This window comes from Phascolarctos cinereus, unplaced genomic scaffold (assembly GCF_003287225.1).
Source record: "Phascolarctos cinereus isolate Bilbo 61053 unplaced genomic scaffold, phaCin_HiC Scaffold_4;HRSCAF=312, whole genome shotgun sequence".
Lineage (NCBI taxonomy): Eukaryota > Metazoa > Chordata > Mammalia > Diprotodontia > Phascolarctidae > Phascolarctos > Phascolarctos cinereus.
In genome coordinates this window covers 442,421,004-442,439,398 of record NW_027555847.1, presented here as the reverse complement: position 1 = coordinate 442,439,398, position 18,395 = coordinate 442,421,004, and the positions used below count along the sequence as shown (strand labels likewise).

At 36.4% G+C, this 18,395-nt stretch overlaps 1 protein-coding gene across 1 annotated transcript; it reads right to left on the bottom strand.

Annotated features, from left to right (window-relative positions):
• Window positions 1–5,047: 5,047 nt before the first annotated feature.
• On the bottom strand, window positions 5,048–17,736 carry LOC110214737 (leukocyte elastase inhibitor). Its single transcript, XM_020995772.1, has 7 exons — window positions 17,634–17,736; window positions 15,256–15,432; window positions 12,188–12,325; window positions 10,193–10,310; window positions 7,607–7,749; window positions 7,326–7,493; window positions 5,048–5,565 (listed from the first exon to the last, which is right to left on the bottom strand). The coding sequence occupies exons 2-7, from the start codon at window positions 15,421–15,423 to the stop codon at window positions 5,161–5,163; spliced, it is 1,140 nt and encodes a 379-aa protein (XP_020851431.1). The 5' UTR covers window positions 15,424–15,432; window positions 17,634–17,736; the 3' UTR covers window positions 5,048–5,160.
• Window positions 17,737–18,395: the final 659 nt, after the last annotated feature.

Here is an 18,395-nt window from a genome sequence, read left to right as displayed (position 1 = left end):
AGGGAATCAGGAAGACTCCCTTTTTGAGTTCAAATCTGGCTTCAGACACTAGCTGTGTGACCTTGGACAAGTCACTTAAACCCTGTTTGCCTCAGTTTTCTCACCTGTAAAATGAGCTGGAGAAGGAAATGGCAAACTGCTCCAGTATCTTTGCCAAGAAAACCCCAAATGAAGTCACGAAGAGTCAGACAGGACTGAAACAACTGAACAACATATATATACGTGTGTGTGTGTATCTCATCCCATATCCTGATAATGCCACACCTGGTCGTCTTGCTACTGTGTGGCCATCTAACTGCTATTGTCCTTGCTGCTTTTTTCGGTTGTAGAATATAATTTTTTTTTAAATTTTTGTTAGGCTATACATATATGTTCCTATTAAACATATTTTCACATTAGTCATGTTGTAAAGAAGAATTAGAACCAATGAGAGAAACCACGAGAAAGAAGTAACAGAGGGGGAGAGAGAGCCAATAGTATGCTTTGATCTGTATTCAGACTCCATAATTTTTTTCTCTAGATGTTGATAGCATTTTCCATCATAAGTCTTTTGGAATTGTCTTAGATCCTTGTATTGCTGAGAAGAGCTAAGTCATTCATGGTTAATCATCATACAATGTTACTGTTACTGTGTACAATGTTCTCCTGATTCTGCTCACTTCACTCAGCATCAGTCCATATGTCTTTCCAGGTTTTTTCTGAAGTCAGCCTGCTCATTATTTCTTATAGCACAATGGTATTCCTTACATTCATATACCACAACTTGCTCAGCAATTTCCCAATTGATGGGATCCTCTCAATTTTCAATTCTTGGCCACCACAAAAAGAGGTGTTATAAGTATTTTTGTACATGGGGGTCCTTTCCCCATTTTTATGGTCTTTTTGGGATACAGTGCTAGTAGTGGTATTACTGGGTCAAAGGGTATATATACAGTTTTATGGCCCCTTGGGTATAGTTCCAAATTGCTCTCCAGAATGGTTGGATCAGTTCACAGCTCCACCAACAATGCATTAATGTTCCAATTTTTCCACATCTTCTCCAACATTTATCATTTTCCTGTTTTGCCATGTTGGCCCTTCTGATAGGTGTGATGTGGTATCTCAGAGTTGTTTTGATTTGCATTTCTCTAATCAATAGTGATTTAGAGCATTTTTTCATATGACTATAGATAGCTTTAGTTTCTTCATCTGAAAACTGCCTGTTCATATTCTTTGACCATTTATCAATTGGGGAATGACTTGTATTCTTATAAGTTTGACTTAATTCTCTATATATTTTAGAAATGAGGCTCTTATCAGAGACACTGGTTATAAAAATTGTTTCCTAGTTTTCTGCTTCCATTCCAATCTTGGTTACATTGACTTTGTTCAAAAACTTTTAAATTTAATGTTATCAAAATTATCCATTTTGCATTTCATAATGTCCTCTGTCTCTTGTTTGGTCATAAAATCTTCTGTTCTCCATAAATCTGACAGGTAAACTATTCTTTGCTCTCCTAATTTGCTTATAGTATCAGCCTTTATATTTAAATTGTGTACTCATTTTGACTTTATCTTGGTATAGGGTGTAAGATTTTGGTCTATGCCTAGTTTCTGCCGTACTGTTCTCTAATTTCCCCAGCAGTTTTTGTTAAATAGTGAATTTTTATCCAAGAAACTGGACTCTTTGGGTTTATCAAACAGTAGATCACCATAGTCATTGACTACTGTGTCTCTTGTGTACCTAACCTATTCCACTGATCCACACTCTATTTCTTAGCCAGTACCAAGCAGTTCTGATGATAGCTACTTTATAATATGATTTAAGATCTGGTATGGCTAGGCCACCTTCCCTTGCATTTCTTTTCATTAATTCCCTTGCTATTCTGGACCTTTTTGTCCTTCCAGATGAATTTTGTTATTAATTTTTCTAGCTCTATAAAATAATTTTTGGTAGTCTAATTGGTATGGCACTGCATAAGTAAATTAATTTAAATAGAATTGTCATTTTTAATTCTATTAGTTCAGTCTACCCATGAGCAACTGCTATTTTTCCAAATATTTAGATCTGACTTTAATTGTGTGAAAATGTAATTATGTTTGTAATTATGTTCATATAGTTTCTGAGTTTGTCTTGGCAGGTAGACTCCCAAATATTTTATATCGTATACAATAACTTTAAATGGAATTTCTCTATCTCTTGCTGTTGGGCTTTGTTAGTAATATATAGAAATGCTGATAATTTTGTGGGTTTATTTTATATCCTGCAACTTTGCTAAAATTGTTAATTATTTCAATTCATTTTTTACTTCTCTAGGATTCTCTAAGTATACCATCATATCATCTACAAAAAGTGATAGCTTTGTTTCTTCTTTGCCTATTCTAATTCCTTCAGTTTCTTTTTCTTTTCTTATTGATAAAACTAACATTTCTAGTACAATATTGAATAACAGTGGTGATGATGGACATCTTTGTTTCACCTCCAATCTTATTGGAAATGCTTCCTGCTTATTCCCATTACATATAATGCTTGCTGATGGTGTTAGATACTACTTATCATTTTAAGGAAGACTCCGCTTATTCCTATGCTTTCTAGTGGTTTTAATAGGAATGGGTGTCGCATTTTGTCAAAAGCTTTTTCTGTATCTATTAAGATAATCATATGATTTCTGTTAATTTTATTATTAATATGGTCAGTTACGCTGTTAGTTTTCCTAATATTAAACCAGCCTTGCATTCCTGGTATAAATCCCACTTGGTCATAGTGTATTATCCTCATGACAAGTAGCTATAATCTCTTTGCCAATTTTTTATTTAAAAATTTTGCATCTATATTTATTAGGGAAATTGGCCTGTAATTTTCTTTCTCTGTTTTGGTTCTTCCCAGTTTAGGTATCAGCACCATATCAATTACTAATGATAGTAATTCTATCACTAAAAGAATTTGATAGGACTCCTTCTTAGCCTATTTTCTTAAATAGTCATATAGTATTGGAATTAATTGTTCTTTAAATGTTTGATAGAATTCAGTTGTAAATCCATCTGGTCTGGGAAACTTTTTCTTAGGGAATTAATTGATCAATTTCTTTTTTCTGAAATGGAGTTAAGTATTTTTTCCTCTTTTGTTTATCTAGGCAATTTATATTTTTGTAAATATTCATCCATTTCACTAAAGTTGTCAAATTTATTGGCGTACAGTTGGGCAAAATTATTGTTTTAATTTCCTCTTCATTGGTGGTGAATTCACTCTTTTCATTTTTGATATTAATAATTTGGTTTTCTTCTTTTAATCAGATTAACCAAAGGTTTATTTTATTGGGGTTGTTTTTTAGTTTTTCATAAAACCAGCTCTTAGTTTTATTTATTAGTCTAATAGTTTTCTTAATTTCAATTTTATTAATCTCTCCTATGGTTTTCAGAATTTCTAATTTGGTATTTAATTGGGGATTTTTAATTTACTCTTTTTCTAGTTTTTTAGTTGCATGTCCAATTCATTAATCTCCTCTTTGTTTTATTCAAGTAAGCATTGATAGATATAAAATTTCCCCCAAGAACTGCTTTGCCTGTATCCCATAAGTTTTTGTATGTTGTCTCATTATTGTCATTCTCTTGAATGAAGTTATTGTTTCTATGATTTGTTGACTCACTCATTCTTTAGGATTAGTTTCCAATTATATTTTAATCTATCTTTCTATGTCCCTTTATTTCATGTAATTTTTATTGCATCATGGTCTAAAAAAGATACATTTAATATTTCTGCCTTTCTGCATTGCATTGTGAGGTTTTTATGCCCTCCTACATGGTCAATTTTTGTATAGGTGCCATATATCACTGAGAAAAAGGTATATTCCTTTCTATCCCCATTCAATTTTCTCCAGAGGTCTATCATATCTAACTTTTCTAAGATTCTATTCACCTCCTTAATTTCTTTCTTATTTATTTGTGGTTAGACTTACCTAATTCCAAGAAGGGGGAGGCTGAGGTCCCTCACTAGCATAGTTTTGTTCTTTTTTCCTGTAACTCACTTAACTTTTCCTCTAACAATCTAGATGCTATACCACTTGGTGCATATATATTTAGCATTGATATTATGTCCTTGCTGCGTTGACCAGGCTCCAAACCCACTTCTTTATCCCAATATTTCACCTGGACAGCTAGATATTATCCTGCCATGCTCCTGCAGGTGTACTTCTACCTCATGCTCCAAGAATAGTAAACAACACTACTGTTGCTTCTAGAAAAGGAGAGTGTCAACTGACCGCTCTATGGCTCCGTTAATCATCCCTGTGATTTCTTATATCAAAATGCTAGCCATCTGTCTCCTATATTTTGTCCCATTAGAATGTAAGCTCCTTGAGGGCAGGGACTTTCTTTTGTATTTGTAACCCAGAGTTTGGCTCAGTGCTTAGGCACATAGTAAGCCCTTAAGAAATACTTATTTTCCTTCATTCATTCTCTTCTATAAAATGGCAATAAAAATGCTTATTCTATATAACTCACTAAGTTGTTTTGCTGTTCAAATAAGATAATGTATGTAAAGCACTTTGCAAAACTGAACATAATATTTAAATATTAGCTATTGTTATGCAATCAGGAGAGAGATGCTGATGATTTTATTTGGAAAATTTCTCACAAATGCCATTTGTACATGAGGGTAATAACAAAGAGTATAACTCTTTAGCACATTAGTTCTTTCGACCTGCACACTCTACTTGATGTTCTGTTGACTGGTTACATGTTCTACAATGCCCCCTTTCTCCTCCTGTACAAGTTTCTTAAGGTAGGGACTGTTAAGTTTTTGTCACTATAGCGCAAGTACCTAGCATAATGCCATGCCCATGGTAGGCACCCAGTCAATACTGAATATAAATCTCCATTATCCCATCTGAAGTAAATAATTCTCTAGCTCTGATAGCCAAGAGCCCATCCTAGGCAACAATCTAACCTGATTCATTTCAACAAAACATTCACAGCTTTGAGACAAAAATAAATAAGGAAACAGCTATGTGTGAAAAGTCATGACTTTAATCAATAAATTAATTGAAATTAGGAAAGACAATCTTAAAAATGTGTTTCTGAACAGTAATTTTATTGGAAAAATTGATATAACAAATAACCATGATTTTTAAATTTAGATATAAAAATTTGGTGTTCTTTACTCTATTTGCATTTCCAGAGGTTTTATGGAGACAAAAATCTGCCAAAGAATAAGATGTCTCCTGTGGGATTGTAACGGATGAGGAATAGGAATGGATGGTCAACTTTAAACTCTTCTTCTGGCACAAACATGGCAAATGCTGCAATGCCTGCAGTGGCAGCTGCTGCCTCGGTGCCCTCTTCATTTACTTCCACAAAAGCCTGATGGACAATCTTGGAGATATAGAGATCTGTGCTTCCTGACATTCCAGACAGATCAGCCTTGCCCCTGGTAAAGAGGTCGTGCAGACCCATTCGTGCTAAATCTGAGTTGAGGTTATAGGTGTTTTCCATCTTGAATTTGGGCAGATGTACACGAACATCAATGGTATCCAAATTTTTATGATGTGTCCATTCTGCCAACTTTTCCATACTCAGCTGCTTTTCAATCTGAAATTAGAAAGACAGAGGGAAGACAGAACCCTAATGACTGCATTGCATTAGGTGCTGAGATGGGTGAATTGACAAAATGATAACAATTATTATTATTTATATGAATGGGCAGGTCATTCTTTTCCTTCCAATACTACCACAAAACTGATTCCTTTATGAGGACTGCACTCTTATCCAGCAGGCTAACTGGTGATGACAGGACACAGATGAATTTTCATTACTAACAGTCCAACTGAGGAAAATTTGGGCATGCAATCTATACACTCAACAAATATTTACTGAGCCCTTACCATGCTAAAACTCCTGCACTTGTAAAACCTATGTTCACAGAATCACAGTATTTCAAGTTAGAAGGCTCTTTAGAGATCAGTCAATCCAAAGCCTCATTTTAAACATAAGGAAAAGGAATAATTAAGAGATATATACACACACATACATATATATATTTATACACAAACACACACATATATGTGTGTGTGTGTATATATATATATATATAATCTTAAATATCCCTTTTATATTCCATACACACACATACACACACACACACACGGATTGCCTGCCCAGTTAGAAAATATGCTACTTAAGGGTAGCAACCATCTCATTTTTCTGGATTTTTCTCTGTGCTGAGCATAGCCCGTCCATCGCCACCCCCCCCAAAGTAAATGCTTAATAAATGATTGCTAATTGGTTGATTGTTCAAGGATACATAATAGCAAGGAGTATCGCTGTGAGTGATTCTAGGCTCTGTGACGCTAATTCTTTTAATCTTTCTTCCATACCAAGCCATGTGCCTAAAATCTAGGTTCTGTGACACTAATTCTTTTAATCTTTCTTCCATACCAAGCCATGTGCCTAAAATCTAGGTTCTGTGATGCTAATTCTTTTAATCTTTCTTCTATACCAGGCCATGTGCCTATCTGTGGAGGAATAAACTTAAAAGAGTACAAGTATCTTATTCTTCTGCTTGCTACTGAGTTCAATACCATGGCTTGCAGGTTAAAAAAATATTATGTGATACCTGAACTTTGCCACAGGAAAAAAATAACCATTATCTCCCATTGGTATCACCCTACGTTGAAACATTTTTTTCTCTTTCTTTGTTTTTCTGTTTATCTAAATTCAGATGGTATTGTCTCTATCTGTGTTTCTATATGAAGCTCTAATAACAATTTCAAAATCAACAAATTAAACCGAGCCAATTTTCTTCAGGCCCTTTCCAAAACCATAAAGCTTAAACGTGTCAACTTAAAAGTAAACCTGTAAGCACAACTCAAGAGCCTTTAGATTACTGAAGTACACTTCTTATAGGACAAGCATCTCTTATTGGGTAGCTCTGATAGCAACTTCAAAAGAGTTATGAGTAAGAGTATATATGTTCATAGGGCAGCTAGGTGGTACAATGCATATAGCACTGGACTTGGAATCAGGATGATTTATCTTCCTGAGTTCAAATCAAGCCTCAGAAATTTACCAGCTGGGTGATCCTGGACAAGTCAGGTTTGTCTCTGTTCCTCATCTCTAAAATGAGCTGGAGAAGAAAATGGCAAACCATTCCAGGATCTCTGCCAAGAAAACCCCAAAGTTGAACACAACTGAAAAATGACTGAACAACAACAACAAATATGTTCATGGAGTCCAACTGATTTTAGTTATGGTGTGAAATCTGTTTTTTGCCCCCACAACTTGGAGTCACATATGTGGAAAATCAGTGTGTCCAAAAAAAGATTATAAGGTATCCAAAGTGTCTGAGGTACCTCTTGCAAGCCAGTAGAATCATCCTCAATATCATCTGGCAGCAGAATGATCATGCTCAGCTCTTTGCCCTTGTAAGGAAGTTCTAATACTCGACACTTGAGAGCCTTGATATAACCAAAAGGCAGCTTCGTTTTCTTAAACATCATTTTCACTGATTTTTTTTCTCTCTAAACATTCAGAAACATACAAAAAAGACAATGAAGAATGCTTTTCCATAAAAGCACACACACATATTGTCCTTTTTAAAAAGGCTATTGTATCCTTACTTTTGTCCCCTCACCTTGTTTAATCTAAATTGTGCATCAGTAGTATGTGCTTCATCAAATTTCTCCTCCCAGTTTCCTTTGAAATAGACTGCATTCACCAGCACAAGTTTAGTAAGATTGTCTACTGAACCTGATGCCAGTAGCTCCGGAATTTTACCTGAAAAGTGAGATGATTTATTAATTCATATATAAAATCACCGAATTTAAACTAATCAAAACTACAATATAACTGCATTGAGCAATACTTGACTTTTTTTTTCCTTCAGAACCAGGTGAGCAGAATCAGGAGAACATTGTACACAGTACAGCCACATTGCGCAATGACTAACTCTGATAGACTTAGTTCTTCTCAAGAACGCAAGGATCTAAGACGTCTCCAAAAGTCTCATGATGGAAAATGCTATCCATATCCAGGGAAATAACTATGGAGTTATACAGATCGAAGCATACTATCTGCTTTTTTTTTCCCTTCTGTTTTGTTTTGTTTCCTCTTTCTGGTGGTTCTAATTCTTCCTTACAACATGACTAATGTGAAAATATGTTTAATAGGAATGTATATGTTGAGCCTATATCAGGTTGCACACTGTCTTCGGGAGGGAGGGGCAGGAAAATTTTACACTCAAAAGCTCATGGAAGTGATGGTTGAAAACTAAAAATAAATAAATTAATTAAAATTTTAAAAACTGGTTGGATCATTTCACAACTCCACCAACAATGCATTAGGGTTCCAATTTTCCCACATCTTCTTCAACATTTATTTTATTTCGTCATCTTAGACAATCTGATAGGTATGATGTGGTACCTTAGAGTTGTTTTGATTTGCATTTCTCTAATCAATAGTGATTTAGAGCATTTTTTCATATAACTATAGATAGTTTTAATTTCTTCATCTGAAAATTGCCTGTTCATATCCTTTGAACATTTATCAATTGGGGAATGATTTGTATTCTCATAAATTTGACTTAATTCTCTATATATTTTAGAAGTGAGGTCCTTATCAGAGATACTGGTTATAAAAATTCTTTCCCAGTTTTCTGTCTCCCTCCTAATCTTGGTTGCATTGGCTTTGTTTGTGCAAAACCTTTTCAATTTAAAGTAACCAAAATTAGCCATTTTGCATTTCATAATATTCTCTATCTCTTGTTTGGTCATAAATTCTTCTGTTTTCTATAAATCTGACAGGTAAACCATTCCTTGCTGTCCCAGCTTCCTTATAGTATCAGCCTTTACACCTAAATCAAGCCCATTTTGACTTTACTTTGGTATATGGTGTAAGATGCTGGTCTATGCCTAGTTTCTGCCATACTCCTTTCCAGTTTTCCCAGCAATTTTTGTCAAATAGTGAGTTCTTAAATACTTGACTTTTAACATGTGAGAACCAATCCCCCATAAGCCTGCAAAGGACTAAGTTAGAAAGCAATGTCTAGAATGCTTACACACTAAATCAGACAATGAGCTGTTCAGCCAGGTATGATACATAAACCACAAAGAAAGGAAGTGGAATTCAGCACAAATCCACAGCCAATGAACCTGACACTACAGGCGATAATTACTAACTTAAATAAAATCATTCCTTGACAGAGTTCTTTTAAGTCACTAGCCAATCATCTCTTCAGGTATATGAAATGGAATATTGAGAATCTAAAAGACTTTTTATCTCACCTCCAAAAAGCATTATTTTCCTAAACAAAAATAGTCTATGGTCAGGGAGTAGTGGTAATTCTAGTGAATTTTTTATCATAGAAAATTAAGCATTTATTCTCAAGGCAAAATCTGGGTATTTATGGAGATGTGTTATTTCTGGAGTCTAAGATTGCATTGAGTGCACTAGGAAAGCAATATTATAAATCAACACAGAGTCTGAAAAAGTCAATGCATATACTGTACTTAGACCCAAGAAGACCCATAACATTCATACTGATAAGCTTAAAAAAATGCTAACTTAAATGTTTTGAAGTCATTTGAAGTCACGCTATCTAGAATGTTCTCAAAAACTTGATTCTTATAACTTAACCTCTAATATGGGTTTTGATCCTAAAGCTGAGCTATTGGGAAGGAAAATATCATTCAGTCAATCTCATCAAATGATTTGGCCTGAGCACAGCCAAAAGAGAATCTGATTAAATTTATTATCTTTCATCTTTGACCCTAACATGCAATTTACAGGATCCTATTATCACAAAATTAGAGTTCAAAGAGACCTCACAGGATACTGAATCTTACTCCCTTATGTTGAAGATGAAAAAATGGAGGCTCAGAAAAGTTAAGTAATTTGTTTACGGTCACAAAGCTAGTGTCTGAGGCAAGATTCCAACTCAAGTCATCTTGACTCCAAATCCAGTTCCACTGTTAGAAACTATTAAAGCAGACACATTGCAGATTTCACAGGCATGCAAATGATTCCTCCTAAGGAGGTTGAGAAATAATTTTTGTCTTCTGTTGAATAAGCATCAGTTGAGGAACAGAGATGGAAGTCTTAGGGTGGGAAAAACTGTAAAACGGTAATAGGGAATGAGGAATACTTTTATTTGTGCTACAGAATTGCATATGTAGTGTATACAAATAGATTTTCTTCAGTTTTCTACCTAGGGCACTCTTACCTTCTGTTTGCTCTTTGACCCACTGGTTAATCTCCTTCCGAGCAGCTTCTGAAGCATGCTGAAAATCAACAGTGGCCAACTCAGCACCATACAATTTCTGGGTAGAACCCAAGAATTCCTACAAAAGAGAAAGATTAAATACAGAAATTAGAGCAGTTATAAAAAATCCTCCAAGGCAAGAGGAAGTGATAGAGAACTCTATTCCCACAGGTCAATAATATTGTGACACAGTAACTCTTGTGCTTGTCTCTGGAGCTACATACAATTCATCAAAAAATCTTAAAGGATTTATCATTATCAGCTTTTTACAGTGAAAATTATAGACAGCGTTTATCTTCAATTAATCTGCCCCGGGGAGTACTAACAATGGCTTGAGAAAAATGTGTTAGTAGGTGTCTTTCTATTTTTAAAATCTGGGAATTTAGCTCCCACTAAAAGAACTGATTTCAGTTGATCTCAATATATTTTTATTGTATAACATTTATCTGAAGCTCTTTAAAGCAATTCTCACATTTATTAAAGCATGAAAATCAAAATAGTATTCCTTACTAAGCTCATTTGTCAGTATTAAACTATATAGTAATTAAATAATAATCCTGACTCTTTTATAAACTATAATTTGCATAGATTTTATGATATTTCAGGACCAGGACCATGTCAATTATACATACACACACTTACATATATGCATATATGTGTGAATCTGTGTTTATGAACAGTGTCTCAAAAGTCTTAGTGCAATTTCAAACACTATGACATACTATAACTTCAAAAGTATAAAAGCTACAAACTTACTAAAAAAAACTGGAAACTTTAATTATTTAACATTAACAAATATTTCTGTTTCTTATTAAAATTCAACATAACCACCAACTTGCACTATGCATCACTCTAGCTGATTTTTTTGAACTATGAAAAAAAAAAAACAAAAAAGAAATTAAGCTACTCCTTAACTCAAAGGATTGAGTTTGGAATCCTAGCTTTGAGATCATCCAAAGCATAAGATTTCTATGCACATACAACAGTTTGTGACCCCAAGAGAAAAAGTCTAATGGAGACGGATCAGGTGACCAATGTGGTCAAGCAAGAGAACCATTTTTATTCAATCTTGACTGATAAGAGAGAGTATCATCCTGAAATAGTCAGACATGCCACGCATAATAACAAGGTATACTGTCTTATTAAAATTAAATAACTATTCAAAATTCATAAAACTAAATGTATAAAAAATTCAAATAATTAAGCTTTCAAATTTTATATATGTATAAATACACATATATGCATAGATATGTACACACACAATGAGAGAAATGATTATTAATAACCAACGATTTGGGGAGATCCAGATATCCCCTTTTTTCTTAAGTCCTTATTTCAAAAACTCAATCTCTGAAATACATTGCTGATAATTAGATTTGATTAATTTTCTTGACAATCTTGTTTAGACCCCTCCCAAGTGAGGAAGCCCATTGTGCTCTACTCAGATTTGGGTGGGGATAAATTCTTTGAATAGATTGCCCCAAAGGGCAATTTAGAAGTAAATGACATAATTAAAAGTTCATTAGAATAAGTCCATCCCCTCATTGTAATTTTCATTCTCTCATGTTAACTAATCAGAGTTGATTGTCACTCTCAGGAACACCCTCTTCCAAGGCCAAATAAGGCAGGAGCCACCATGAGGGTCTTTGGCATTTGAGAATGCCACTGACCTCTTTTATTAATAATATGCTAGCCTTATGAATAAAATGATTAAATTACCCAGAAACTACATCTCTTGAATTTTTTAAATGTCACACACACACACACACACACAGAGTTGTATCTTCAATATCCCTAAATACAGTAGGTTCTCAATAAATTTTTCTTGGTTGGATGGTAAACACTAATTTATTTGGTTGTAGGATCTTTTCAGCTTTCTAATGGACATCTAAATTAGAAAATGCCGGAAGGAAATTGAAGGTTTTCTATTCATATACTTCCCCCAAACACACTTACTGAAAGGAAATTGTATGTCTTCTCTCCAAATAATCGGTTAGCAAGTTTCAGGATGTAAGAAGCTCCATGTTTGTTAATACTAGTGTTTAAGCTCTGAAATCTTGAATGAACTTCATCAACTTCATCAAAATGAAAGGTCTGAATTGTTGAGGAAAAAAAAGGAATTCTTTTAAAATTATTTTATGAATAGGAAGATATTCCTGTTTCCATTCATTTATTATATTTTTGTCACTGATAATTTCTGAAACTCCATTTCATGCATTTTTGCTGGAGATCAAACTTAAAGATATGCAAAAATTATAGTGAATATTACATTGACAGAGATATAAATAACTATAACACCAGAGAATGGTTTTCTACATTTCCATAAATAATTATACATTCACAAATGATGCAAAATATTTAATAAACAACTCTTTCTCTTACCTTTTCTTTGCAGTATGACATAATTAAATAAAAGAAACCAGAATTCTTTGCTGCTTGTATGCTAACAATTTTTACTCCCCCACACATGTGGTTAAGTATCAGACTTTGTGATCACTCCATATATTATATATGTAGAGACATACATATATAGACACAATATTATATACAATTATTTTTACTGAGAAATTATAGAGTTAATCAGAATTAATAAAAGTTATGTCCTATATATAGACACAATGATATTAAACATGTTTTTCCTTTTATTACTCTGATATTATCAGTAACGAATTTCTTCACATATCAATATATTTAAATAGTACTCTAAGGTTTGACATTCATGCAGTCATTACTTCTATCAAAAGTGCTAGGTGGTTTTATGAGGACTGGGCTGATTCACTGGTTATAAAATATGATAAACCTAACCATACAAAGTACATGTTATTCATAGGCAGGTGGACTTGGATGGTTACAATGAATGATTCACAGCTAATTTTTTTTTAAGGGCAAGAAAAAAAAAACTCCTAAACCTCATAGCAGATTTTCCCTAAGCTGAAGCAGTATATGGATGGATATGCGTGTATATACATATGTGTATGTATACGCACACACACACACACACACACACATATATACACACCTACACATGTGTGTATGTGTGTGTGTCTGGATGTGACTCCACTGGTACTGGAGACTCCTAGAATGGAAACTTCCCAAATTTCTATATATCAGAAAGGCAATCCTTCTGAGGCAATGAGAAATTTAGTGACTTTCCCAACTACACAACCAGTATATGTGAAGTTGAGTTTGAATCCAGGTCTTCTAGACTCTAAGAACAGCTCTTTGGCCACTGTGCCAAACTCTCTCCTTTAAAATACAAGGTAAAATAATCCCACAAAAAAAGTTATTTGTTTAAAGCTCTTTATAACATGTAAGGAGAAAATAAATTATTTTTAAAGTTACCAGCTATAGTAAGGGCAGGATGGTTTTGAATAAGTAAGTAGCATCTTTGGTTCCTAAACTTCTTCCCAAGCTGAGCTAATGGGTCTATTTGGGCTATGTACAAGGACAAAGACAAACAAACAAAAGTCAGACCGCAAGCTAATGGGTTTGCCTTTTTTTTTCTATTTAAATAATCTATTGTCCTTCCTAAGTCTTGATAAAGAAGGAGCTTGCATGTGCTTGTATTTTTTTCATAAAGAAAAAAAATACAGTAAAATGATCTTGTTTGTGGCTTAGTATGGTATAATATAAATGAGATGCTTTTGCTTTGGTGGTGGTAGTGGTGGTGGTAGTGTTAACAGTACTAGCAATGACAGAAGTAGCAATGAATACTTACAAATTTATGGTGCTTTATAGTTAAAAAGTATTTTATATGCATTAATTTAAACCACAGAACAATGCTGAGGCAGTTAGTGTAAATATTAATATGCCATTATATATATGAGGAAACTGAACCTCACAGTGATTAGATGACTTTTCCAAAGCAAAGGACTTGGACCTAGATTTTGACTCCAAGTTCCGTGATCCTTCCACTGGGCAAGAGTGTTATCAATGATAGGTTTGAAGAAGTGTCACAAAGTCACTAACTAAATCATTCCCAGTGATTATTGGCAGACTTATACTCAAATTATCCTAGAAAGATAGCTGGCTACCATTTTAAAGAAAATTCTCTGGAAAAAAGTTATCATCACCTTCTTCTTGGGTAGAGTGTTTCCATTTCTCATAATTGGTTGGTTGTTGGCCTTCATTCTTGAAGGGGACCAAAATGACATCACCAAATGATCAAAATGTTGGAGTCAAGGTACATTGTGTCCAATTGGCTGGTCAGACCAACACAAGCTTTAAATGCTCTACCACAGGTCTGGCACAAATAATCCACATGAACATTTCTTATAGTAGTGGTGGTCTGAAAATTCTTTCTACTTTCTAAAGATCCAGAGGAGGGGAACCTGCAGCCTCGAGGCCACACGAGGCTCTCTAGGTCCTCAAGTGTGACCCTTTGACTGAATCCAAACTTCACTGAACAAATCTCCTTAATTAAAAGATTTGTTTGGGGCAGATAGGTGGTGCAGTGGATAGAGCTCTGGCCTTGAAGTCAGGAGGATCTGAGTTCAAATCCAGTCTCAGACACACAACACACAACATGTACTAGCTGTGTGACCCTGGGCAAGTCACTTAACCCCAACTGCCTAGCAAAAAGCAAAAACAAAACAAAACAAAAAAAGATTTGTTCTGTAAAACCTGGATTCAGTCGAAGGGTCACACTCAAGGACCCAGAAGGCCACATGTGGCCTCAAGGCTGCAGGTTCTCCTCCCCCTAACCCATAAAGATTTGATCATTTATGTGTATGTACATGTGTGTGCCTGACAGATCCTACTGCATAAGATGTACACTGTAACAGTGTATGTTAGACTGCCATATCACCACATGCAAAGGATCAGCGGGAAACGGTTGTTAAATGTAAATTAACCACATCTTTGGAGGGTTGCTTTTACAAGAAATTTGACTTCATAATTAAGTTACATACATGATCATATTATTTAACTTTTAGCAACTCACTGAAAACTGAAAAACTGGTATTAGGTAGTACATACAGCAGGGTACTCTCCTTTCATATTAATAGGAAAGAATTTTTCCTGACCTTTGACAACTGTGCTTCAGTGTCACCTCTGGCTCCCACAAGTACCATAGCTAGAGATGCTGAAATGCTAACTGGAGAGATGAAAATGTTTTCTTTTGGACGGGTATCAACCAATTCCTTGTAGAGCTCAACAGCAAAACGAGTATTCGCCACACTCAGCTGTTCCATGGTTTAAGACTACAACAAAAAAATAAACATCTAGTGACACATCTCAGGGCCATACCAACCAAGCTGGTGTTAGGATTTTTCCCAATCCTCAGCCTGTTCTGACTGAATCACACCTGAAGGGAAGGAGGGAATCAAGCCCTTTTAGGCCTCTCTGACTTCTTCCTAATATGTAAAATGTGCTTTCTTGGAGGAAAACTAGAAGACTAATCCAAGACTAATGTTCAGTAGTAACCCAATGTCTGGCTCTACTTTACTAAAGATGTGACAATATTCTTTTCTCCAACTGGACTGGATGTATATAGGTGGATAAATCTGTAGCATCTTTAAGTTGTCAATGAAATGTTATATGTATTGTAGTTGTCTAAGAGTCATACTTCCTAGAAGACCAAGAACCATGAGGTTAGGAGTTGTGCTTTGCTTCCTCAGTTAAACATGCATTTATGAAGTACCTACTATGTGCAGAGCACTATGCTAGGTGCTGGGGATACGAAGGGATATGGAAAAGACTAGACCTGTGATCTCAGTAGTATAAGGAACTCCCCTTGAGGAAACTCTCTCTACCAAAACAAATATACCTTCTACGAAAATTAGTCTTAGTCTTACAGAGTTGCAGCAGCAGCTGGAGGAGAGTTATTATCAGTATTATTAACATGGAACTTTTAGTGACATATTTAGCTATATTTAAGGTTCAAAAAGCACTTTACAGATATTATCTCATTTGATCCTGGGAGGTAGGTGCTAAGATTATCCCCCTTTTTACAGATAAGGAAATTGAGGCAAATAGGGATTAAGTGACTTGCCCAAAGTCAGAGTAAATTTCTGAGGACTCATTTGAACTCACATCTCCCAGTGTCACAAAGTCATTATCTGTCAGAGGTAAAACAAAATCAAGATAGCAGCAAATTTGGAGCTCGCCCAGTGCCTTGCGTGATGCTCTAACACAGTACTTGATCTGCAAATGTTCTTGAATTGTCATTGAACTTGGCATGCCTCACGCTGAGAATAGATTTCTTTTTTTTAAGTACTTTTATTAGTTAACAAAAATCTAGCGTTTCCTCCTCCCTCATCCAACTGAAAAAACCACAGTCACAAACATTCGTAGTCAAGTAAAACAAACTCCCTCATTGGCCATGCCCTATGCCCACCCCCACCCCCCAAATGTAGAAGATTAATTTCTGAGCGCTTAACATTTGGGAGGAAAGTACTTTGGGGCTCCACACCTACACGTACTGCATTTGCCCCAGCTTTGCCTGAAAAAAAAATGACGTGGATTCGAAAACCAGGAAGAACTGGTTCCTGTAAGGTCCAGGACAGGGCTGGGGAACCTGCAGCCGCATTTGAGAACCTCGAGGGTCCCAAATGGCTCTGGGCCGCAGGTTCCCCACCCCTGGTCCAGGGTAAACCCGCAAACAGGTATTGACGGAGGGGAGAAAAGAATGAACAGTCCGCAAAGAGCTTGAGGTCCCTGACTCTTCCAGAGCAATGCCCCTCGCTCCTGCCCACCCCAGACACAGAGACTAAACCCCTCCGATCTGCAGATTCATCTTCTCCTTGCAGAAAACGGCAGCTTCCGAGGCTTCCTTCCTCTTTTCTCCCAGTAAGGAGAGAGTACCTCTTGAGGTTTGGAGGCGTTTCTAAGGTTCTGTAGTTTCACTTCCTCCTCTCAGGAATAGAGAACCACCCCCTTGCCTCGCTTCCTGCCCCCAAGAGCAGCTCGAGACGGCCGGGGCTGGGGGCCAAGGTAGGAGGGACCACGGCTCACCCCAGAGGATCTCGTAACAGTGTAGTGGGACGGTGCCCCGCGCGGGGGTGGGGGGTGCTCCCGGCCGTGGCTTCTCCCTTTCTCGCCAGTCGCTGCCTTCGCAGCCCCACCCCCAGGCTCCTTCTGTGAGCCTGGGTGTGCGTGGATGCCTACCGGGAAGGGAGCGGACCCAGAACTGGGCAGCGCTGCCCGGAACTAGGTAACCCTGGGGACCTTCCTGAACTGAGTGGTCTTCCCTCCCTTGCACCTGCCAAGCCAAGTCGGCTGTCCCGCTTGGAGGAAGTCTAAATGCTCCAGTCGGGAGGAGGGCTAAGCACGGCAGATTTTTGGACACACACATACACACACACACACACACACTCTCCCCCTTTTCCTATTGATGTAGCCCCAGAAGGGGTGCTCTTACCGGGTCAGGGTTTGGATAGAGGAAACTGGACAAAACACTCACCTTTAGGAGACAGCTTCTGAGCCTGAGACAGCTTCTGAGCCTAAGCCAGTCCAGCGGCTGCCTTTTATAGCCGGGAAGGCTTGACTACAGGGGGTGGGTCCAGAGATGCTTGCGCCCCAGGGGGGCGGAAGTCACCAAGGGTGGAGAAATCGGGTGTGTTCTCCCTACATCGGGTAGGGCAAAAGTCAGTGCGATTATAATGAGGCTGGTTTTCTCCTTTTCGTCTCCTTTTAATTTTTATTGCTTTCTCTGTTACCATTTTTACTTTCTTATAACCAGGAGTTTATTAGTCACCTAGATCAATCAAGAAATTGAACCACTTGAAAATACATTAATAAATATGCTATATGTGATTATGCTGAAGTGACTATAAATGGAATAACACAATCTGTTCAATTAGCACCTACAATTAAAAGAAATAACTTATTTTATATTGAGCTTTCTTTGGACAGACATCGGTCCAGGTTAGATGGGCTAGTTGTCCTGAAAAAAAAGAGTTAAGGATTGCTCTGCTGCATGCCGAGGTGAACATATTTCCCAGTCAACCATCCCCACCCTCAATGGCAAAAATCACTTCTGGGCTGTTAATAGACGTCTTTTGGGACAGAAAGTGTGATTTGATCACTGTAAGAATTATCTAAACAAATACTGATCTACACTTCCTCCGCAACTTAGTTTTATAGAGCTGGGTCCCTCAGCTAGTAAGAATATAAATAAAGACTTGGATGTGATTCTTCCAGACTACCAAGACAGTCTCTTGGT